Below are 24,582 nucleotides of genomic sequence, written 5' to 3'. Positions count from 1 at the left end.
AGGAGGCATTATATCTAGACCCCCTGTTTTGCCGTACTCCGATTATTTATTTTCTCCCTAAAATTCATAAGGATAGCACCAACCCACCCGGCAGACCAATAGTAAACGGGATCGATTCGGTCTCTTCACGTTTAGGTCAATATATTGACTCTTTTTTACAGCCGCTGGTCGTTAATACTAAAGCGTTCCTTAAGGATACCAAACATATAATTCAAATATTAGAGACTCTGACGATTTCCTCTACTTGCCTATTGATTACTGCAGATGTCAGTTCATTATATACAATCATCAGTCATGAGGATGCTCTGACATCTGTAAAATGGGCATTTGAGTCCTCTGAACTATCAAAGAGACACCAGAACTTTTTGATTGATTGTTTGATTTTTTGTTTATCGAAAAATTATTTTTGGTATGATAAACAGTTCTATCTCCAAACCAGAGGAGTTGCAATGGGGGCACGTTTCGCGCCCAGCGTAGCCAATCTATTCATGGCACACTGGGAGGAACAGGCGATTTACAAACATAAACCCCCGCAACTTATCTGTTACCAGCGATATATAGATGATTTGATCATGATCTGGGATGGAGATAGAACTAGTTTTGATGAATTTGCATCTTCATTGAATGCTAATGACAAAAATATTATACTTACGTGGAACATCAGCCAGGATCATTTGGTCTTTTTGGATCTAGACCTTAGTAAGGATGGCAACCAGGTGATTCTGAAGACATATTTTAAGGCGACGGACCGTAATTCCTATATCTCTACAGAGAGCTGTCACCATAATAAATGGTTATTGAACATACCCAAGGGGCAATTTGTGCGCCTCAGACGCAATTGCACCCAAGAAAGTGACTTTGTCTCACAATCACAGGCTCTGTCTAAACGGTTCCTTGAGAAAGGTTATGATAGGGATTTGTTGGATAGAGAAATGGAAGCAGTCCGTAACCTTGACAGAAAAACCCTGGTTGCAGATAGACCAAAAAAGGACCTAAAGGATTCTTCAGGCATCCGTATGGTCTTAGACTTTAATATCCAATACCGTAAATTTGAAAATATTGTCAAAAAACACTGGCCAATTCTTAAACATGATAGGTTACTGGGCCCGTTATTGCCTGACCGCCCACAATTTGTTTACAAGAGAGCGCCTTCACTCAGGGACAAACTGGCCCCAGGAGTAATAGATCCACCTGTGTATACTGAAAATAGGATCTTCAATTTTCTTACTGGCTTCCATGCATGTGGCAGGTGCCGACCCTGCAGGAAGGCCAAGAAGAATATCAAGAAGCGTAAAGAGTTTACATCCTCAGTTACTGGAAAAAATTACAAAATTAAGGACCTCATCACTTGTGACACTATAGGGGTAGTCTATGCACTACAATGTGATTGTGGCCTCCAGTATGTGGGAAGAACTTCCAGACCTCTACATGTGAGGATTGGTGAACATGTAACTAATATTAAAAAGGGATTTGTCAACCACAGTGTGTCCAAACATTTTAGACTGCACCATAACCGCAATCCGGCTGGATTGCAGTTCTGGGCTATAGAAAAGGTGGCAAATCACTGGCGAGGTGGTAACTTCATCAGGCATCTCAGCCAGCGAGAGTCGTTTTGGGTTTATGAATTGAAAGTAGGTGTACCGTTGGGGTTAAATGTAGAATTTGACCTGAATTGTTTTATTTCAGATCGTTAGTCTTTTTATTCAGTTTTTTATTCTGTGCTTGCTTGTGTTGACTGTGAGCTAATATTTTTGTATTTGTATATTGCATTTTATTATGTTATGTGCCTGGTAGGTGGCTGTGCTGATGTCTCTTTTTTATTTCATTTTAAATTTGTTTTTTCATCTCGCATTATCTCCACCTATCATAGAGTGAAGCCCGTGTTTTTTTGGCTCCCTATGTTTGGAGATTAATTCTATACGGTATAAAACACTCATTGTACTTTTTATCCTTGGTTTTTATGTGATGTGTCCTTGTATTCACGCTGACCACGGTTATTTAGTTATGAATTTTTTGTATCTCTGTTCTTGTCTATGACAAGTGGTCAGTTCGGGGACAATTGTAATTTTGTCTTTTGCCCTCCCCCTCATTTTTGATATTCTGCATTATAGACATTTGCCTTGTTTAGGTTTTGTGAGCCTTTTTTCTGTACCATTTGGTTGGTTAAGGATATTTTATGGCATGGTTTTTTATCATTGCTGCATATGCTTGGCTTTGCTAGCCCGTTCTAATTAGCACTAGACTGCTGCTTATATGGGCGTCCTTTTAGTTATCTAGCCAGCCCCTATGAGCCTTGTGTCTGCTCGTCACCGCCCACGTTGTCCTGTCATGACGCTTGGGTACCGCCCATGTTGGGTGGCTGGTCTAGCCCTGTTCTCAGCCAATAGGCACTTCCTGCCTTTGGTGTGTCATGTGACTGGTTGCGGTCATGTGACCTATGGTGGACACTGTTTGTTTATGGACACATCCTTTGGTTTGTCTGTCTACCTGAGCCACACAATATGTCATCGCTATGCAAGTAGGTACTGGTCATCTGTGTATGTATGCCTATCTTAGCTGCACGGCGTGATCTTGTGATGCAAGTAGGTACTGGTTATCTATTTTATTTTATTTCATTTAAGTACTGCTTATGTATATTAGATCCGTGTTATCTGAGCCACACAATATGTCATCGCTATGCAAGTAGGTACTGGTCATCTGTGTATGTATGCCTATCTTAGCTGCACAGCGTGATCTTGTGATTCTAGTAGGTACTGGTTATTTATTTTATTTCATTTAAGTATTGCTTATGTACATTAGATCCGTGTTGTCTGTTTACAGCCATATGATGGGTTATGGTGGCTAATTTGTTTGCCTGCACATCCCGGTAGCATAAGTTTTTCTGCTTATCTGTTGTTCTTTATTTTGTCTGTTGTTGTCTTTTAAATGCATGTCCATGGGTGTTTCCTTACCTTGAGGGGCGGGGTTTTGTCCAATTGGCCAAATTAGGTCCTGGTGGTATATATTGAATCCTGACACCATAGCCCCTTATCCGCTGAAGAAGTCCTGTACCTTGGGACGATACGCGTGCGGGGGGCTTCCAATTTTGATGTCAGGACAGCCACCTACTTGGTATTTTATCGATATATGCTCATATTCTACGCACTAGGATATAGTGCCTCTTTTGTGAGTACTTTTATTTTAAATAAACTTATTGTATTTTGGTTACTATACGGAGAGCACTATGTGTCTACTTTATACTTTTTCATGCCATTCAACTACATGAGAGTATACCAGATGACCATCCGCCACTGAAAGTCGGTTTGGAGAAAAGGATCGACCGAGGAGGCACCGTTATCATCTTATAATACCCCCTTATTAAGAGGGACAGCGCATTCGACCTGCTGCTCACCCACAGGTCCATCTGCTAAGGTGAGCGGCTTGTACTTTTATCTAAGGATACTTGACTGTTTTATAAGGAGTCTTCATCCGATCACCTATTGAGGTTCCAGAAGTCACCCTTATCCTCTCTTCATTTTGATTAACTTTTTTTTTTTTTTTTTGGACTTTCATCATTTTGTTAGTAGCGCTGCACTGCTTTTTTTACATACTCTGACCAAGGACTTATTGACCCTCAGTGTTCAGCAGCTTTGTTATTGTTTTGTCCTTTGCGCAGTCTGCTTTCTCTATTCAAAACATACAGTGCACATACCTGAGATGGTGTGTAGGTCCTTGCAATCCAAATCTGTAGCCAGTGCTCAAAATGATAGGTCAAAATCCTAGAATTCCATGCTCTATTGTCTGGCCCCAAACAGAGCCCACACCTCATGTAGCAGCTTGTTGGCTCAGTACTTGTCAGGATGCCCATCATCCTCTGATCCCCAGCCCTGCAACCTAAATTGCATTTTACTGGCATTGGGCAGATTATCCTGGTTGTGCTTTTTTCAGTCACTATTGGCAGTTAGAATGTGTCCAGCTTTGTTATATAGGGATTGATAAGCAGGTTGGGGGGGACGACGACTGCATCCAGAGTTTTTTTTTACCTTAAAGCGGAGTTCCACCCAAAATGGAACTTCCACTTTTAAGCACTCCCCCTTACACGCCACATTTAGCATGTAATTACTTTTTTGGGGGGGGGAGGGGAGTCAGGGCTTCAGTAGGAGTGTGACTTCCTGTCCCACTTCCTATTTCCACCTAGGGACTGCCTGGGCAACTCCTCAACTCCTAGGCGGCCCCTCCCTCTAGGCGATCTCCTGGGACACGTGACAGGTCCCAGGAAATCATCTGTCCATTCCGGGAGCGCAGCCTGACTCGCGCATGCGCAGTGCATACCCGGCCATGAAGCTGAAAGTTGTCATGGCCGGGTGCCCAGAATGTGAATGGAGACGCCGAAGAGAGGAGCGGGGAAAGGAGCAATGCACCGTGTGGCTGCATCGCTGGACCGTGGAACAGGTAGGTGTCTGTTTATTGAGAGTCAGCAGCTATACTTTTTGTAGCTGTTGAGTTTAATAAACATTTAAAGGCTGGAACTCTGCTTTTAAAGGCAGGGCTCAACAAGTTCCAGAAAACCCCAGGTGGCTAGATTGCGTCCTGGTGCCTGGGCTTTTGTCAGCCCATTCACTTTTGCAGGAATGCACAATTCCTAACGCCCAACATCCGGGGGGCATTCAGTTCCGGGGATGCTGGGCAAGTTTTTTTTTTTTTTTTTTAAGCTCGGCTGCCCCCTGATTGCTTCCACACACGCGGATAAAGTGCCTGCCTCCCTCGTACGCCACCCTCTATGTATCCTGGGCCCCTGCTTGGCCATTTGCAGGCCCGGGACTAGCATAGTGGGTGCCACAGGTCAGAGTGTAGGGAGAAGAGCAGATGCACGTCTGCTCTCCTTCTCTTGTTCCTTACCCGGAAGCGACGTGTGTTGCTTCACTTCCCAGTCCCCGTTGACGGTTTCCCTGGCCAGCATGGCTTGGAAAGAATATAATGCAGTGAGATCTGCACTGTATTGTGTTTAGTGGAGCGCAGAGGAGACGTGCAGGGTCACCAAAAAACATCACATAGTTGTAAAAAATGAAAGCTAAAGTTAATTCGAGGGGCCCTTCCCCCACATGTAATGCATGTAGAAACATAAACGCATGTGTTGGGCTGCCTACGCATGAAAACCTTGATTGCGATACACAGGTTACACAAACTGGCTCCTAGATTCAAAGCAAGTTAGAACCCTGCATTAGGGTAAAAAACTTTACTGGACAAGCTTCTAATCTAAACCCCAATCTATCAAAAAAAAAAAAAAAAGTTTAATCTGGGGTCAGACGGCTTTTATGTTCAGTGATAAATAGAAAGTAAAAAAATAAATAAAAAAAGCAGCATAATAAATGACTGGTCTATATAGATCAGTTATATATTTTTTTTGTAAGCTGGCCCTTTAAGAAGTTTCTACAGTTTGGCTTCAATAGAATAGAGGAATCCTTGATGTGAATATAAGGAAGTATATTGGAAATTCTGAAGATTTAAGACAAATTATATTTTTTTAAAAGCTATTGTATTCTATACTGTAGTTGGCTTTATTATATTATTCTAGTATGCGATATACTGCTTTCATAGTATAATGTCAAACGCGGTTTAGTAGGCTGAAATGAGGAAATGAAAGGACACATCTATTTTTACTGGAGATGGGTATGGTTGGTAGGTGATAACAGTTCAGTATCCTGGACCTGTTGTAGAACATGGCCATATATTCTTTGCGAAGATGTGGACTGTGTGCCTCTCCTATATAGTACTCTGATGACAGATGGATGTGCGGCACTCGCTGTGTCCTTGTGTGGAATTCAGCTTGTGATAAGCTGGACACAGGATCAGTGCATATAGCAGAGTGCGTTTTTATCCCTCCCCCACATTTCTCTATGGAGAAGTACTGTCGGTGCTCAATCTTGTCTCTTCATTTGACTAGAGGCTGTTTCTGTGTTTTGGGATGATGTGGATGTAAAGGGAGGGTCAAGGTGGGCTTCCCTAGAATATCCCTGCTGGGGAAGAGGCGGGTTGCATACCTGAGGAGGAAGATGATGATCATGAGTTCAGGTGGCCGCAGGCTGGAACAGCTTCCTGGCTTGGAAAGGATAACTCACAGAAGAACACCTAGCTCCTGCATGTCTAGGATTGGCATTTCTGCACCCTAATTTCAAAACTCACGTGGGGTTCCATTCAGGATGTAGGAGGAGCATAGAGAAGAGTTGCTGCCGCCGGAGTCTTTGGTGACTGTCACCCTAAGTGAAAGCAAGGTGCTGCGAAAATTCTGCCATGTGGCATGTCAAGAGACCGATACATTCCAATGCCGACCTGGTGTGCCTTATGTGCTGCATGGGTCAGTATGTCTTCGGTAGCGGGGAAGAAATGTATTCTTTTTGCATTGAAGGCTGCCTGTTTCACTTCCCCTCATGCCTAAACCTCAGAAGGTTTAGCAATAATCCGTTTGCTGAGTTCACATCCTGAGGATAAACTTGTGCATGTGTCACGATGGTGGTAGGAAGGCTCAGACAAGACAAACCTGTTATTGCAGTGTGTTTTGTATACGACAGCGTGTCATTTTTGTGTTAAGTGGGCTTTTCTTTGCTTTTACTTCCTTCAAGCCCCCACCCTCTACGATAGATCCCTTATCTGCATTTAAACCCAAAACTCTGTCTTTGGATTATTGTGACTGCTGCTTAATCCAGGCAGAGATTGGGCTGCAGTAGGTTTGCTGGATTATCATAATCTCTTTCCTGTACAGGGTGGGAGAAAGTCTCTGTAGGGTGAGAGGTCACACACTGGCCTTACTGGTTAAGGGTTTGTTAAATGAACTGGGTGATAGTGTGTCTAATCCTTCTTCCTTGCTTTCTTTCAGATGAACGAGACAGAGTACAGAAGAAAACATTCACTAAGTGGGTCAATAAACATCTCATCAAGGTAAATCATCTATTAATTTATTTTCCCCTGCCTTAATATTTGTTTAGTAGGTAGAATTTATCTTCTTAAAGCGGGAGTTCACCCATTTATTTATTTTTTGACCTTTTCCCCTTAGATTCCTGCTCGTTTTGTCTAGGGGAATCGGCTAGTTGTTTTAAAATATGAGCAGTACTAACGGTTTACAAGATGCATCCTCTCCGTCGCTTCCGGGTATGGGTCTTCGGGAGCGGGCGTTCCTTCTTGATTGACCGTCTTCCAAGAGGCTTCCGACGGTCGCATCCATCGCGTCACTAGTAGCCGAAAGAAGCCGAACGTCGGTGCGGCTCTATACTGCGCCTGCACACCGACGTGCGGCTTCTTTCGGAAAATCGTGACGCGATGGATGCGACCGTCGGAAGCCTCTCGGAAGACTGTCAATCAAAATAGCAACGCCCAGTCCCGCAGCCCATACCCGGAAGCGACGGAGAGGATGCATCTCGTAAACGGTAAGTACAGCTCATATTTTAAAACAACTAGCCGATTCCCCTAGACAAAACGAGCATGAATCTAAGGGGAAAAAGTATATTGTAGGGGTGAACCTCCGCTTTAAAGTAAAGCTTGACCATACACTGTTCAAATTCGACTGGTTCAGCAAGGACTGGCCAAACTTTTGAACAGTGCATAGCCATCTCTGATCAACAGAAAGCGATCATTCGATTGACGTCTGTTAAAGGGACACACTGAAAAAATTGTCTTCAGCTGAAGCTACTGATCAGTGTATTCTGACAGCTGCGGGTGCTGCTGTCATAATACAGTGTCCTGACGAGGTTTGTGTGAATGGAGAAAACTTGGTTCCAGCGGGCTGAAGGGAAAAAAAACTATATGGCCAGCTTATTATTACCTTAACTTTGTATAACATGTTTAGAAAAAGAAAATATACTTTCCACTGGTAGGGTTATATTAGTTAAATGGATATCTACATTTGAAACCATGCATTACTTGTGGAGGAGGGGGGAAGTAAATCCTAAAAGGCTGGAGCTACATGGACTATTTCATGATCCAGACATCAATGCTGTTCTAATGCCGCGTACAGACGGTTGTTTTTTGTGATGAAAAAAAGAAGTTTTGAATCATGAAATAAAACGACGTTTTTGAAACTTCATTTTCAAAAACGACGTTGCCTACACACCATCGTTTTTTCAAGATGCTCTAGCAAAGCGCGGTTACGTTCAGCACTCTTTTTTCCATTGAAGCTCGCTTCATAACTTGCTTCTGAGCATGCGCGGGTTTAAAAACATCGTTTTGCCCACACACTATCATTTTCATTGACACAAAAAACGTCATTTTGAAAAACGACACAAAAAATTCGAGCATGTTCGAATTTTTTTTTGTCGTTTTTCAGAAGACATAAAACAACGTTTTCCCCACACACGGTCATTTTAAATGACGTTTTCAAAAACGTCGTTTTTTTTTTTCATAAAAAAAAACTACCGTCTGTACGCGGCATTACTGCTATGCACTGTCATGATTGAATTATGTTCAGGTGATATATAGTAGCTCTTAAGTAAAAAAAAAAAAAAAGTTTATGAAGGAGCAGTGTATACTTCACATCCTCTTCACAAAACAGCAACTATTTGCTATATGCATTTCTTAACATTCCAATCAGAAGTTAGGAAAACTACCAGTGGTACAACTGATTTGTATAAGAGATCATGCATGACCATACTACATAAAATGCAGTGTGTTTGAAAGCGCGAAACCAATCACATGTGTATTAGTTGTTCAATTGGAGTCACCTGTGTAGTAATTTTACTGGGGCCTGGGACCAGAAAGTATTTTGAGTATGTCTTAACCCAAGAACAAAATTCCAGATTTCCGGTCCTTGGATGTGGTGGCTGCACTGGTTTTCTTCCTTAAGCAATGTACATTTTCTGCAAGTACAGAAAAAAAATATTTATTGATCTGCCAGAAATTTAGTGTCATAGGAACTTCTTGTGTGCTGAACTGAAATCTCAAACATTATCAGTCTCTATAGTTTTAAGCCCCGTACACACGGTCGGACTTTTGCCCAACCAACTTCAAAATCCGGCACTTTTCGTATTTGTGCGACCGTGTGTACGTTCCATCGGACCAACTTTTTTGGCTTCAATCGGACAAAAAGTTGGGTCTGTGAACGGACCAACTTTCTGTTCCGAAAAGTTTTGGACAAAGTACAAATGCGCATGCTCAGAACCAATGTTAAACTCAACCAACAATAGCAGAAGTTAACCAAAGGGTGGCGGTAAAGAGCAAGTAAAACCACGTGATGTTGGGAAAGTGTTAGAAAAGTTTGCAGAAAAGTCCGAGCGTGTGTATGCTATGGGTGTGATCGGACAAATCAATTAAGACAAAAATCCAAGGGAAATTTTGTTGGATGTCCTACCGTGTGTATGAGCCTTTATGCTGCAAACTGTGGAACTGCTTCTATGTTATGTAAATGAGAAGAGGGCGAGATGTTTAACTCCAAAATTAGTAACAGGTAGATTTGTGCGACAGTGCTGCGGTTTCATAATTGTAGCAAATTAATATTGTTGCCCTAGGACAGGCAAGATTACAGAGAGAAGAGAGAAAATCGATGCAGCCAGCACATGTGAGACCTGTAACCTGCAAAATATGGAAATGTTCTTGGGTTTGGATATGCTTTAGGAACAAAACTTGGTTCTTGGGGCCATTTCACACCAGCGGACTGATCGTGTTCAGTTGCCTGTTTTTCAGGTGGACCCAATCGCACCATCCCTTGTTCTCTATTGAGCGGCTAACGTCAGCGGACATGTTTCTGCTGACACCCGCAGGCATCTGATCCGGTCCACTAAAAACAGACAGAACGGATCAGATGACAGTCGGATGGAAACTGGCAGGCAGTCCTTCGCATTCAAACGCTCCATAGATAACAGTGAGCTGTGTCCGTGTCTGCTTTGCACAGCGGAGTGGACACAGACTTGTCATTCTCCTGCTCAGTGGGGATCAGCGGAGCGATCCCCCGCTAAACAGGGTGTGTCCCGTCTGAAATGGGCTTTATAGCTGATGTTGCCTCAGACAGTTATGTGAGGTTTAAGATATGCAATCAGAATACACAGTAAGCATTCATCTAGAGCGGGCGTCACTAAATGGCGGACCGCGGTCCGGTTCCGGCCCCAGTGGCCATTCTACCCGGACCGCAGCCTCGCCTGTGTGTCTCTGTGACCGGCTCGCCCGCCTGCCGATGCCGCTATATACACAGCATGGCAGGCGCAGCAGGTCTGTGCCGTCTCTGCACTCCCCCCTCCCCACACTGCCTGTCTGCCTTATTAACACAAACATGAATCACGACCGCGCTGGACAATGGGCGGGACTTTTTAAGTTAAAAAGTGGGTGATTGGTTGCTAGGCAGCGGGTCGGTCCCAGCAACAAATCACTCGCTTTTAATGGGAAAGGTCCCGCCCATTGTCCAGAGCGGCCACGCTCCATGTCCTGTGTGAATAAGGTAGGTTTTCTGTGGGGAGGGGGAGTGTTGTGCTGGACAGGACAGGGGTTTGCTATTGAGAGGCTTGTGATGGGGGGGAAGTCAGTCTGCGATGGGGGGGGGTCTGTTATTGTAGGGAGGGGGTTGTTCAGTCTGTGATGGGGGGGTCTGTGAATTTGGGGGCTCCGTCTGATTGGTGGGTCAGTCTGTGATAGGGGGTCTGATTTGGGGGGGGGGTCAGTCTGTGATAGGGAGATCTGTGATTGTGGGGGGTTCAGTCTAAGATGGGGTGTTCTGTGATTGTGGGTGGGGGGGTTCAGTTTGTAATTGGGGAGGGTTAAATCTGATTTGGGGGGTCAGTCTGTGATAGGAGGTCTGTGATTTGGGGGGTCAGTCTGTGATAGGGGGGGATCTGTGATTGTGGGGGGGGGGGGTTCAGTCTGTGATGGGGTGGTCTGTAATTGGGGAGGTCTGTGATTGTGGGGGGGGGGTTCAGCCTGTGATTGTGGGGGGATCAGTCTATGATAGTGGGGTCTGTGATTGGGGGGGTCAGTCTGTGATGGGGTGGTCTGTGAATTTGGGGGGTCAGTCTGTTATAGGGGGTCTGATTTGGGGGGTCAGTCTGTGATGGGGGGATCTGTGTTTGTGGGGGGTTCAGTTTGTAATTGGAAGGGATCAGTCTGATGTGGGGTCTGATTTGGGGGGGGGTGTGATTGTGGGGGGTTCAGTCTGTGATGGGGTGGTCTGTGATTGTGGGGGGTCCATCTGTGATTGGGGGGGTCCATCTGTGATTGGGGGATCAGTCTGTAATAGGGGGTCTGTGATTTGGGGGATCTGATCGGGGGGGGGGTCAGCCTGTAATAGGGGGATCTGTGATTGTGGGGGTTCAGTCTGTGATTGGGGGGTCCATCTGTGATTGTGGGGAATCAGTCTGTGCTGGGGGTGTCCATCTGTGATTGGGGGGGATCGGTATGTGATGGGGGTCTGTGATTTGGGGGGTCAGTCTGGGATGGGGGATCTGTGATTTTGGGGGGGTCAGTCTGTAATGGGGGGTTTGTGATGAGGCAGGGGGATGTGATGTAAAAGGGGTTCTATGATTTCTGCACTGGCAAAACACAGGTCTGTTTTCTATGTGTCCTGTTCACATTGAAACAGCGCCCCTGCGTGCTGAGCAGTGTGGTACAAAATGCATTCTGTTTCTATGCACCGCAACTGATCTGTGCTGCATAAAAATGAAAGAAATTTATTTTGCGATTTTTAAGTCGATTTCGATGGTGTGTGGGTCTTAAAGGTGTGTGCATATGTGTGGTGGGGGGGCGCTGTGAAGTGGAGGATATCATGTGGCGTCATAGCACCAATATGACATTCGGACCTCCGCTGGAAGAATTTTTTTCCGTCCGGACCCCCGTGAATTTTAATTCACTACCCCTGATCTAGAGTAAACAAAGCTCACCTTTCTGCCTTTTTACCTTGTCATTTTCACAGGTTCGCAAGCACATCAATGATCTATATGAAGATCTACGGGATGGACACAATCTTATCTCCCTTTTGGAGGTCCTTTCTGGCGTTAGATTAGTAAGTATCTATTTTTGCTTTCTTTGTGTGCTCTGCCATTGATTCACTCACTTGTCCTCACAGTCTCATTGCCATGTCCATCAGAACAAGGACCCCGAGGCTCCCCGGAGCCTACGACTCACCCGTAAGCCATCCCGACGCCTTTTGATGGGAGAGGATTCAGAGGACAACCCCGACGATGCTGTATGTCACTAGAGCTACCATTCTGCCAGCTAACCCAGTGGGAGGATCGATTCCAGCACTGGGCTATCTGCTTATGGGCACAGCACAGGAGCATTGTGGGAGGTGGATGTGTGCTGTGTGATTTTAGCATGCGCATGAAGGGAACGCTCAAAACATGTACATGTAATTTACATGTGCTTGTTCACCTCCTTCCCTCAGTCACTGCACGGGGTGAATTACAAATAACTTATAGCTTTGTACCCAGATAGGCAGAAAAAAGGTGTGAGGTGTCACCTAATTCACATATCATTATTTTCTTCCCACCATCCACTACTTGATTGTCCTGTTTGTAGTCACTTGCTTTTGTCCTTACCTCACAATGTTGTCCATTTTTTTTATACACAACTGTTATTTCTAATTTTTCATTACCACCCCTTATGTTATGTCTTTTTAAATTTTATTTAATCTTTTATGCCTCTTAATTTGTGTTTTTTTTTTTTTTTTTTTTTTTTTTAGTATCTCTTCTATTAAGGTCCCTTTCTTTCTGTTCATTCGCCATCATATTTCTAACTTTCTTGCTCTTTAACCACTTCTAGTATGCTTGCTGCTCAGTTTTCCAGGTTCATATGGTCTCTCTATGTTCTTTGTCTTAATTCTTTACTTTGCTTTGCAGCCCAGAGAGAAAGGTAGGATGCGATTCCATCGCCTTCAGAATGTGCAGATTGCACTGGATTTCCTCAAACAACGTCAGGTAATTCATGAGTGATGGACTCAAATTTTGTCTTTACTATTACAAAGAAGACGGCATTCTTTTTATTAGATGCATGTTTATTGGGTTCTACTCATCATTCAAGCGAAATATCTCCTATTGCCCCCCACATCAAAATTGAACCTGTTTAGCAGGGACCAGCCACATTTTGATCAATGTGTGGCCATCCCTGCTCGAAAGAAGTAAATTAGTTGATTGAGGCCGGGTTCACACTGGTACGACAAACGCTCCGACATTAGGAGCTGACGTATGAAAATCAATGTTTCCCTATGAGAGCCGTCTTAACTGGTCCAACACAAGTCGTTCCGACTTTGAAAAGTTCCTGCACTACTTTGGTCCGACTTTGATCCTACTTCAGCCCATTGAATATCATTGAAGTCGGATCAAAGTAGGATCCTTGTCCTAACCATCCGACATGTGACATCTGACATGGTGATTACAGCAGCAGTAAAAGGAATTTATCTCACACTGGGATTGTTTTGATTGGTCAAAGAAACAAGTCAGACTATCACAAAGTCGGATCAAAGTAGTATCCTGTTCATGAAAGTCGGATGGATGTCAGACCAATGTAGGATCAATGTAGGACTGATGTCACAGAGCAAAGTAGGATGAAAGTTGTATCACTGTCGTGTAGTATCAGTGTGAACCCAGCCTGACTTGCCTGCAGCCACTGATCAATGAATTCTGACAGTGACGAGACCCAGTGGAGGTGGGAATCCACCATCCACCTTGTTTGTGTTGATGGTGATATCTGTTTTTGTTTTTTTGATCGACTTGCAGAATTTCTTATTTTTTTTGTCATGCAGTCCCTGTAAAATAGCTAGGGAAAAATTGTTTGTGCATGCATACCTGCCAAACACTATTCACTGTGGCTATATCAAAAACTTTCTCCTGATTTTTAAAGCAGCCATATCTAAAACCTGTGGCTAGCTATCAAGCCAACGCTCCAGGTATTTATTCTGTGTTTTTTGCACAGCCACATCAGAGATGCTATTATAGGGGGCAATTTGAGACTGACTAATTGAATAGAGTTGTGGATACAAACTGCCAGCAGGCATAAGGAAGTTTTTTTTGAAAAATCTGTGGAATAGAGGCAGTTTCAGGGAACATTCAAGGTTAATATATGCCTTTCTTTTTCTCAAGCAGCAGGCTACACAGGAATGGCATACTTTCCTACACTGTAAGCTATGTTAACATGCAAAGCAACTCAGAGACTGCCGGAAGGGAGATAGTCAAAAACAGATTGCACAGCAAAGTACACTCCCCCTTCCTAATATGTCATACCGTCCTGAAATGATCTGTAATGGTAACGAGCTCCTGATTCAGTCCAAACTCATGTTGGGACCAAATTTTGCTTATTTGGAGGTTTGGCAACAAGCCAACATAAAGGGGCATTCAGCTGTTTCAAAAACTTCCTGGCTTCGGAAAAAAGTGATACACTTAACTATGATATTACTACTGCTGCTAAATGTGTCCGCTTCCTGCTCAGGCTGGTTGTGGGAGAGCTTGGTGATTTCAAGACCTAGAAAAACCCTCTTGACAAAGCACCTTGTCCTTGTTAATGAGCACAAGGGCCTGTTCCCCGTAACCTTGGCCCGGTGCTCCTTGTCATTTTGTAAGTTAACAGTAAATAAACTTAAATGCAAATGAATACCTGCGCTGTGGTATCCAATGAATTAACCTTTATGAAAGCGTACAGACAACCGTGAAAAATCGAAATGGTAAAATCCCAATAAATACAACTACAAATAAATTAAATAAAAACAATATAAAAAAATTGTGAAAATTATTAATCACGTTTCATTGCTGCCACCGTCATAAATTAGTAAATTCAAAACCGCAAAGTGTCCACTTCACAGTACTGCTGTGATATACTTGTCTTCAAAATAGTGAAAATAATCCCTTTTTAAATAGGTTCACCATAAATAATGTAAGTAGTAGTGATCCAATATTTCCCACAAAACAAACGATTCTACATCAACCCACCACCTCTCATGCTCAAGTGATTCCTCTCCCCTACAGAAAGGCACTCACCAGAGCGCCGTGCCCTCCACTCTCATGGTTGGTATAGTTTGCTTGTGTGGTTTAAATACCAGCTGTCAGATCTGTAAACCTCACTATGTTTCTCCATAAGACTCATAATTGGTCATTCACATTCAGAAAAGATGCCTCCAATGGTACAGTAACTAATAAAATAGACCTTTATTTCAAAATGTGGAAACCATTCACAAATACGAAAAAAACAATCCTGCGCTTCAATCAATGAAACCAAGTTAAAATGACGTCTGGTATCACTGAACAGTCTTGCCACCTTCCGATTCCTCGCACAGCGCTCTGCGTCACTTCCAGTCTGACGCCTTTCATCACTTCTGACTGTATCCCAGGGTTGTGATAAAATCGGAAGTGATGAAATGCATCGAGGTGTGGCTACGCGATGACCAGAAGTGACGCGGAGTGCTGTCCAAGGAGTCTGGAGGTGGTGAGACTGTTCAGTCTATTACCATGCTGGGCGATGATGATCTGATGCCATTTCAAGTTGGTTTTATTGAAAAGCACACAGTTGAATTTACATTCATGAATGGTTTTCCACTTTTTTAAGTTGGTTACTGTACCGGTGGAGGCATCTTTTCTCCAATGTGAATGGCCAGTTATGAGTCTGATGGAGAAAGATGGTAATGTTCACAGATCTGATAGCTGGTATTTAATCACACAAACAAGCTATGCCAACCATGAGAGTGGCAGACATGGCGCTCTAGTGAGTGCATTTCTGTAAGGGATCACTTGAACACGAGAGGTGGTGTGTTGATGAAGAATCGTTCGTTTTATGGGGAAGATTGGATCACCGTTTTTTTTCATAATTTATGGTGGACTTATTTAAAAGGCAATATTTATGCTATTTTGAACAAAAGCATATCATGGTGCTACTGTGAAGTGGGAAAATTGGCCTTTGATGTTTTTAGTAAATAAACATACTCTCATTTTTGAGAAGTCGTAGAAGGAAAGCAATAAGTTAAAGTTTTTAAGAGGGTTTGCAATATCTTGAAGATGCCATTCTACATGTTGTTTGTGTATAGGTGAAATTGGTCAATATCCGTAATGACGATATCACTGACGGGAACCCAAAACTCACCCTTGGGCTAATTTGGACCATAATCCTTCACTTTCAGGTAAGTGAATTGCCATATTTATTATGATTTTTATCTATTTAAACAGCTGTTTGCTTTAATTAAATTCCCAATTCTACCAATGTGGGCACAAATATAAACTGCAACAGTATGGTGTTTCTGCATTTAACAGATATTGTAGCAAAGGGAAATTATATTGTGCCAACATTTTAGCAGGCAGGAGACGAGGGGAACTCTACATCGGCAACACGCAGAAGAAAAGTATAATTTCATTTGTATAATACAGCTTTTGTACATGCCCCCTTTGTAGCCCCAAAATCTTACCCTGCTCCATGAGACCTCAGTTTTTTCTTTCTTACATCACATGACATAGGAGAGTTAATTCTTAGACTATTGGGTTATACTTCAACACAAGGTGATTAGACAATGGCAAACGGCAAAGCTTGACGCTGACCAGCATAACCTCTGCTTTTACCAACATTGTCTCATTTTTTGTTGTTGTCCTTAGGTGATAGACCAGTCCCTCTGCTGAGAGCCCTTCTGCTTTGATACATAGTTATACTTTAATTGTGCTTCTCTATATTCTATAGCCATGGCAGTTTTCTGGTCTGTCAGTGTGAATTATAGCATGGGCAGAGGTTTCCTCACTGGGTCTGTGAGCTGCAGGTTCTAGCTGGTAGCACCATTAGAGGGTACTGTGGGACATTCTGTTGTTGCTACAGGGCACGCAAATGCCACCATGTTCAGTTGCAGAGTGGCTTCTGTTTCCTCCCATTGTCTGGTCCCAGTGTGCCAGCGCAGTGTGCTGCCCATTGCGCAAATGTGACTCGGTGGCTCCGCTGTGCAGGAGCAGCTGGAGGAGCACACTGGATATGTACAGGTGCCAAGCAGGTGGTATACTACAGTTCTGCTATGGCACAGGCCATGGTGTAACTGGGGATGCCGAGCTTCCAGGTAGGGAGATACTGGCATGCTTCTCCTTCCCTCTTTTTGGAGGTAGCGCTCAGGATTGTAAGTAGTGCACCCCTTTGTTGGCCTTGCAGGCATAGCAGATCTGGCTGTCTTGGCAAATTGTGATAATTTGGACTAGTCTGCCTCATCTTAATCGTACAGTTGTACAAAATGCAGGCTGCATTTTCATAGACTCTGGGTTATAGGCTGGGAGTAACCCTACCCCGCTGCGTGAGAACATTTTTTTTTTTTTTTTTTTAGCTAGTATCCTCAGGTGATGGACCTCTTCTCCCTTATACATAAATCATTTTCTTCACTAATTTTATTATTTTATCTTTGATTCTTCTATCTACTTTTCAGCCTTACTGTCTCTTAATTCTCCATTCTATGCATGAGGGTGAAAAAATACCTGAGTCCTCGAAAGTCCTGCGTCGTGAACGAGCAGGCTTCCCGACTGGGCTTTCCGCTCATCCATTGGATGATTAATGGCAGCACAGCCATTGGCTCCCACTGCTGTCAATCAAACTAATGACGCGGGGCCAAGTCATACAGTTGGTGGCTATAGCCCGCAAGCTAACCACCTTGGGAGAGAGCTTTCCCATGAAGGGGGTTGGCTGATGCGTGGAGGAGCCGAGACAGCCGCTGAGGGACCCCAGAAGACATGGATCGGGGCCACTCTGTGCAAAACTAGCTGCACAGTGGAGGTAAGTATAACATGTTTGTTGTTTAAAAAAAAAAAAAATTGATCCTTTACATCCTTTTAATGCATTAAGGTGAAAAAACATTGAGACTTTACAACTTCTTTTAACAAAGGCACAGACCTTCCGTGTTTGTGCCCGTCTCCTAAGCACCCCAAAGAGAAGGCTCTGACAAGATAAACATAATGAAGTGTAATCAGAGTCTAAAAGACACCTCCTCTATTGGAAAGATGGATTTTCTTTGTTTTGTCACCATGCAAAGTGCATCCTGCTTCAAAATTCACTATTGCCAGATGGAGAAGACAACTCGTCTCAAGAGCTTACACTCTTTTGTATTTCTTGGCCATGGTGGACATCATGGATGTCTATCTTCGCATCCCTATATTTCCAAGCATCAGCACTACTTTCACTTTCTGGTGGGTGAACAATCTTTTCAGTTTGTAGCTCTGGGCTGGCCACGGAAGTGCGGTCGCTGTAGATCTGAGGGGAAGATCGGAAATGAGGGGAAGCTCTGCTGTTTTCTATCATCCAATCGTGTGCAAACAAAAATGCTGTTTTTTTTATTTTCCTTGCACGACCCCGTCGGATCTACAGCAACTGCACTTATAGTGCAAAGTGGATTTGCCTTTAGTAAATAAACCCCATTGTGTGTGTGTATATACATAAAAGAGCGCAGCTTAATGTGGCGGTAGCCAGCCCTAGAGGAAGATTATAGTACTTGTTTATTGAGATTCATTGCATAGAATTTCTTTGTACAGGAAAGGTGTGGAGTTATAAGCATTTTTGTTCTACCGCTATTTACATTTTGTCCTTGCAAGCTTTGCCAGTGTCCAATCACCTAATGATATGAACCTATAACCCATGGTCTATAAATACTTACCATTGTCCTGTACCGTACTCCATTAATATGTAATATGCGGGTAAGTAAAATTTCCTTTTTTAATCAGTCTGTGTTTCCTCCCACAAAGTAGTTTGTTTCCATTCTATTTAGAATATAAACAGTAGCTTATCAAAGAAGAGATTCTAAGTTGGGGGTTAAGAGCCGGTTCACACAGGGGCGACCTGTCAGGCGACTCAGCCGCCTGACAAGTCGCGGTCCACAGTAGTCAATGGAACCGTTCTAATCGGAGCGACACAAGTCGCTCCGACTTAGAAAAAGGTTCCTGTACGACTTTGGGGGCGACTTGCATTGACTTCAATACAGAAGTCATTTTGCAAGTTGCCTCTCAAGTTGCCTTGAGATCGCCTTGCCGAGTCGCCCCCAAAGTCGTGCCACTTATGTGAACCGACTGTATGTGTATGTGAACCGACTCTAAGGGTATATCTATTTGTGTAGAAATGGCTTCTTGACAGCCAAGGGGAGAATAATTTCTGCTACCTTTTTTGTTCCTCGTAGGTCCAGTATGCCATGTTTGGGTAGTTGCCTCGGGTTCATTTTTTTATGAATTTCCGTAATCATTGACTCAGTAAAAGTGCATGTAGATTTGTTCTGTGCAAATGGGGCAAACAAGTGAATGTTATTAGGCTATAGCCTGTGCTTTTGATTGTAAATCATTGATTTTAAATGGAAAATACAGCATTTGGCCACTAGATGTAGGTAATTATAAAAAAACTACTATGAGCACTAGCTAGTTGCCAAATGCGGCATGTTCCATGTAAAATCAATAATAAACAAATACACAGCACAGGATATAGCGTAATAAAATTTACTTTTTGCCCAGTTTACACAGATAGAATGTAAATGCACGTTTAGTGGGTGAAAAGCTATGCAAATTCTTTATAAATGAACCCCATTGTGTCCTCTAAAATCTTTTTTAGATGAGTCCAGAAAGCATGATAGAAATCTTCTGGGGTATAACCGCATTTTAATCATTGAGGTGCGAGGACATGTGTGTGGTATTATATACATGTGGTGGTAGTTTTTTTTTTTTTTTTGGTCAGCAGCTACAGTATTTTTTTATTTATTTTTTAACAGGGCAAAGACCTGCTTTAAGTAGATGGGGCTGTCCTTTATGGTCTTGGGGAAATGCTGAATCCATTTTTTTATGCAAACACTTTTTAATAAGTACCTTTGCTGTTTGCATGATGATATGTTTAAAAACATGGTAAATTAAAAGTGGCATGATGTGACGCAATAGAGAATCGGATAGCTAATGCAAGTTGCCAAATAGCCTTTCCTTCTAAATATTTGCATACACGTCTTTGTGATGCATAATGAATCATGCAATTTAGGAATCCAAACAATTGTGATTCATAATTACTATTCTCTATAAAGCAAGTCTGCGTATACTGCATTTAATCAAATGTTCAGTCAGTGTTATTTGTGAATCCATTTACACGTCCATGGAGCCTGTCACTGAAGATGAGAGGCAAATTGTTCTTCAATGGCTACAGTTTATTGGGATTACTGGTGACTGGCACCAGTGCAGCCCCCTTAGTCCTTTTGAATGCGCTGAGACGGGCATGGGATTTAATGCTTGTGATTTTTTTGGCTTCTGTGCAAACCAGCCCTACAATTTGCTGGTGTGACTTTGGTTGGGGTATAATGTAATATTTGTTAGCGGACACTGGTATAAATGGTAAACTTGTCGCTGTGTTAGCATGCTAGAGATCAATACATTTCAGGAAGCAGAACAGCATTTGCAATTATGTGTGTTACATAAAACATATACATGTTAATTTCCTTAGCCATGACTTTTACTATTTTTCCCCTGTAAAGCTATTCCATGGTTTTATTTTTTTAATAACTTAAGGAGATTTTATCAAATAATAAAAATCTATAGACTTCGGAAAGACCTGAACAAACTCAATAAATACAATTATTTGACTAATTATCCAGAATGAGAATATGTTTAGTGCCTTTTATACTTGAAGTTTTTGTGTGTGCATCTGAGGTCCTTTGTATAAGCTTCACGTAGCATCTTCGGTTTTATTGCACAATGCTCTTTACTCCCCTCCCTCCCTGAGCCATTTCTCCCCCTCCTCAACCCATGCAGGGTGGGGTTAAGCTACCTCACTAATACAGAGAAAGGCGCATCCAATCGGCTGTAGGCTTGATGTAAGGTGCCTGTGATCTGAACACTGCAGAGGGAGATGCAGGGAGATGTCTCAGTCTGTAAGATGTCTGTCTTAGGCATGCATCAGTTGCTGGGATGAGAGAGGAGAATGTATGGACATATGTAAATTGCAAACGGAAGGTAATGCTGTGAGGCGTGAGCCCTCTTCCTTTCTGAATGCCAGCATCGCCAATGCTGTATAAATGCACCGGAGACATGGGGAATTCTGTCAGCTGTGTTCGGAAGCCGAAGGAGCCGAGACCAGGGACAGAGAAGGAGCCCCAGTCTGGGAAGAAAAAAAGACGCTTCAGGAGGAAGAAAAAAGATCAGTCTGAGGAAAGAATTGAAATGGCTCCCCAGAAGGTGGAAAACCTAGAGACCCAGGATTTATTTAGCAATACACCTGCATCTATTGAAGATGCTGAAAGCTCACACACTATACAGGATGATGAGGAAGAAGGGGGTAGACTGCTTCAGGTGAGAGAGACATTGCATGGGATTGTACACAGAGCTCAGCTACTGACTCCCTTGCCTACTCCGGAATCTCCCCCGGCAGGAACCACAGTTATTGCTCATATAGTGGACAACCCAGCAGACCACAAGCAGCGATTAATCGGCACCATGGTGGAGTTTGACTGTGCCGGTAATAGCAGAGCTGTTCTAATTCCTGTCAATGATGGAGCTCTGGAAAATGCTGTCAGCATCAGGACCGTCTGTAGTGCAGAAACCGACCCCCGATTGTCTTTTCAAGGAAAGGTTAAAACTCCAAAAGCAATACCCAGCACACAGTCCTGGGGACCTGACCTTTCATCTTCCGGATACTGCAGTGAGCCCCTGTCACATTCAGAGAAGGTGGGATTTCTCCTGTTCATCATAGTCTCCTTATTGTACATTGCCATTTAATATTCTAGAACAGTACACAGACATGCAGTGTCATTCACTGGGAGCAGTCGTTGAATGAATTTGTTTCAAAATGTTTTCTGTTAAGAAGTGTGCAGTAGTAAACTCTTTTCTAGGACAGGTTTTGTGCAAATGATCTCAGCACATATTCAGAACATGTAGTTGGTGTGAATCCTCACACTTTAATAATGTATGCAGTGTGAGGGGAGAAAGAGCAGTGTTACAGAACTGATAAGGTTTGTGATCTCACTGTCTGCAGATCTCTGATATTTATGTTAGCGGGGAATCTGGAGATATGTCTGCCAAGGAGAAGCTGCTCCTATGGACGCAGAAGGTGACGGCGGGATATGTTGGGGTGAGGTGCACCAACTTTACTTCCTGCTGGAGTGATGGCAAAATGTTCAATGCCATTATTCACCGGTATAGGTAGGTGCATCTTTATTTCCTATGGTCTTCCTATGTGCTACTTATGGTAAAGAAGAGATCTAACCTTTGTGCTCTTGCCTTCAGACCTGACCTGGTAGACATGCAAAAAGTAGAAATTCAGAGTAACCGGGAAAACCTGGAGCAAGCATTTGAAATAGCGGAGAGCCTGGGTGTCACTAGATTATTAGATTCTGAAGGTATGTGCAGCTTTTTTGGAAGTCTCTGCATATTTTTAGGAAGAGGCTGGTTTTACTTATTTATTATTTATTATTCTTATATATGCTCTTTTTAGATGTGGATGTAGCTTCACCAGATGAGAAGTCTGTGATCACGTATGTCTCTTCTATATATGATGGCTTTCCCAAAGTCCCAGAAGGAGGAGAGGGGATCAGTGCCACTGTAAGTTCTCATTATGAAATAAGTACTGAAAGACTGATGTGCTAAGGGCATATAATCACAAATCGGCTTTATTTGGCTGATTGGAATAAAAAGATAATGGTGGATGGTTGCTGTGTTTTGCTGCACGTCTCTGACCTTGATGTTATTTAGAGGCCTTGGCAGTGGTTAGCTGTTTATACCTGTACTTTGCTTTCTTGTAGGAAGTGGATTCTCGCTGGCTGGAATACCAGGAAAGAGTTATGTCCCTTACACAGTGGATCCGACAACATGTACTATTGATGTCTGACAAATCATTCCCACAGAACCCTGTGGAGTTAAAGGTAACTTAGGTGACACTGGCCATCATACAGAGGAAGGTATGCCTCGGAACACGGTACACATTCACATATTTCATTTTTTTTTTTTTTTAAAGGCACTTTATAATCAGTATGTACATGTAAAAGAAACTGAAATTCCTGCAAAAGAGCTAGAGAAAGCCCAAATACAGAAGATATATCAGATGTTACAGGTAAATGTTTAGATTTGTCTGTTGGCTATTCAGCGGCTGACTTTTTCTTTCATTTTCATGGTTTCTCTTGTACCTAGATTATTTTTTCTGCTTTATCATTATTTTTCATGTTGTCTTACCCACCTTTTTCAGTTTTGAGTCCTGCACATTTTGTACTGTGCTTGCTTATTTCTGTCTTTGTCACTATTTTTTCTCTTTCTATTATCTTCAGTTACCCATGCAGTGATCAAGTGGTTATTGGGCACATTAGTGCTTTTTTGGTGCTTATTGAACCCTGTAGATGTAAATCTGTGTACACTTAAGCCTTGTACACACTAGTAGTTTTTTCTTTTCTTTCGTTCAACCCAGCATGGCTGAAGAAAGGAAAAAAAGAAACCTGACCGTTCAGGCGGAGCCGTTGTACTAACTATCTGATGTTAGTACAGTGATCTTCCCTGCTGTTCCATTGTATTGTGACTGGGGGACTGCTCCCCCGCCAGAACACTCTGGTCAGCCCTCTCAGCCATTGGCTGTGAGCGCTGATCAGGGGCCGATCAGCAGACCAGCTTCTGTCAGACTGACTCCTGTACACATGGGCCGAATTTTGACCGTTTTTTTTATTTTTTATTGAACTGGACGATCCCGCTTGACATTTGCCCCCTGTGTACTAGGCTTTACAAAAGGTTTAGATAGCACTTTAGTCAATGTTTCATGCTGTCTTTTACTGTGGCCTTTGACCAATACTTACCTGAGCTGCATCTTGATCCAGCAATGTGCATGAGAACTGCTGCTCTCCTGACTCTCTGCCTCCTCATTGGCAGAGACACAGCAGCGGGAGACATTGCCTCTACAAGCAATACAGGCAGAAAGAAAATGCTCATTAGCATTCGTCTTTATTTTACAGGCAGAATGTATTTTTCAAGTGAATTCTCCCCCCCCCTCTACTAATAACTTACTTTAATCATTTACGGTATATTTTCACTTTGTTACCTATGTAAGACTTGGATTGAATTTGGCCGCATCAAGCTCCCGCCATCCTTTCATCCTAATGATGTGGAGGAACTGTGGGGAAAACTCATACTATCTATGCTGGAGAGGGAGAAAGTCCTGCGACCAGCAGTAGAGAGGTAGGTTTTCTAGTGTGATTATGGATATTTTCTTTTTTTTTTTTTTCATGTATACATTAAGTAACCATGAATTGTTCTACATCTGCAGACTTGAACTGCTCCTGCACATTGCGAACAAGATCCAGAATGGTTGCCTGACTTGTGAAGAAAAACTGACACTAGCGAGGAATACACTACAATCAGTAAGTGACAAAGTCACTGCACTATAGACTGTAGCTCTTGCGCATAGAATATTTATACATTGTAATATTTTTGATTCAAGATTAAATAGTATATCATTTACTGGAAAGTCTTAGCCCTCTTCCACACGAGGCGTACTGGTCGCTACGGAGTCCGCTAGCTCAGCGGAAGGTCTCTCCGCTGAGCCGGCGGATGACAAGTCCCTCTCTGCTCACTGAACGGAGAGGGGCTTGTGCAGCAGCACTGTCTCCTATGAAAAGATCTGATGAAAACGGACAGCATGTCCGTTTTCATCAGAATTTACCCGATCCGATCTGATCCGCCATGGACGGATGGGGACTTATCACCATTC

General features: G+C 43.0%; 2 protein-coding genes across 19 annotated transcripts in view; both read left to right on the top strand.

Annotated features, from left to right (window-relative positions):
- MACF1 (microtubule actin crosslinking factor 1) overlaps positions 1-24,582 on the top strand; it is a 410,210-nt gene that overhangs the window by 141,546 nt on the left and 244,082 nt on the right. For 17 of the 18 annotated variants that reach the window (XM_040337002.1, XM_040337005.1, XM_040337001.1 and 14 more), the window contains 11 exons: positions 6,854-6,915; positions 11,861-11,950; positions 12,786-12,863; positions 15,956-16,048; positions 21,871-22,037; positions 22,122-22,234; positions 22,330-22,436; positions 22,637-22,756; positions 22,849-22,944; positions 23,923-24,050; positions 24,139-24,232. In XM_040337002.1, the coding sequence (XP_040192936.1) occupies positions 6,854-6,915; positions 11,861-11,950; positions 12,786-12,863; positions 15,956-16,048; positions 21,871-22,037; positions 22,122-22,234; positions 22,330-22,436; positions 22,637-22,756; positions 22,849-22,944; positions 23,923-24,050; positions 24,139-24,232 (1,148 nt within the window). Of the gene's footprint in view, positions 1-6,255; positions 6,335-6,853; positions 6,916-11,860; positions 11,951-12,785; positions 12,864-15,955; positions 16,049-21,870; positions 22,038-22,121; positions 22,235-22,329; positions 22,437-22,636; positions 22,757-22,848; positions 22,945-23,922; positions 24,051-24,138; positions 24,233-24,582 lie in introns of those variants that run through there. The other variant, XM_040336997.1, reaches the window with a different exon arrangement.
- LOC120926795 lies at positions 18,923-21,738 on the top strand. Its single transcript, XM_040337009.1, has one exon. It carries the CDS (start codon positions 20,889-20,891, stop codon positions 21,612-21,614), a length of 726 nt encoding a protein of 241 aa, XP_040192943.1. The 5' UTR covers positions 18,923-20,888; the 3' UTR covers positions 21,615-21,738.

The sequence above is a fragment of the Rana temporaria genome, chromosome 2 (genome assembly GCF_905171775.1).
Source record: "Rana temporaria chromosome 2, aRanTem1.1, whole genome shotgun sequence".
NCBI classification, from domain to species: Eukaryota; Metazoa; Chordata; class Amphibia; order Anura; family Ranidae; genus Rana; species Rana temporaria.
Note: the sequence above shows the minus strand (reverse complement) of the source record. Positions and strands in the feature narration are given on the sequence as shown.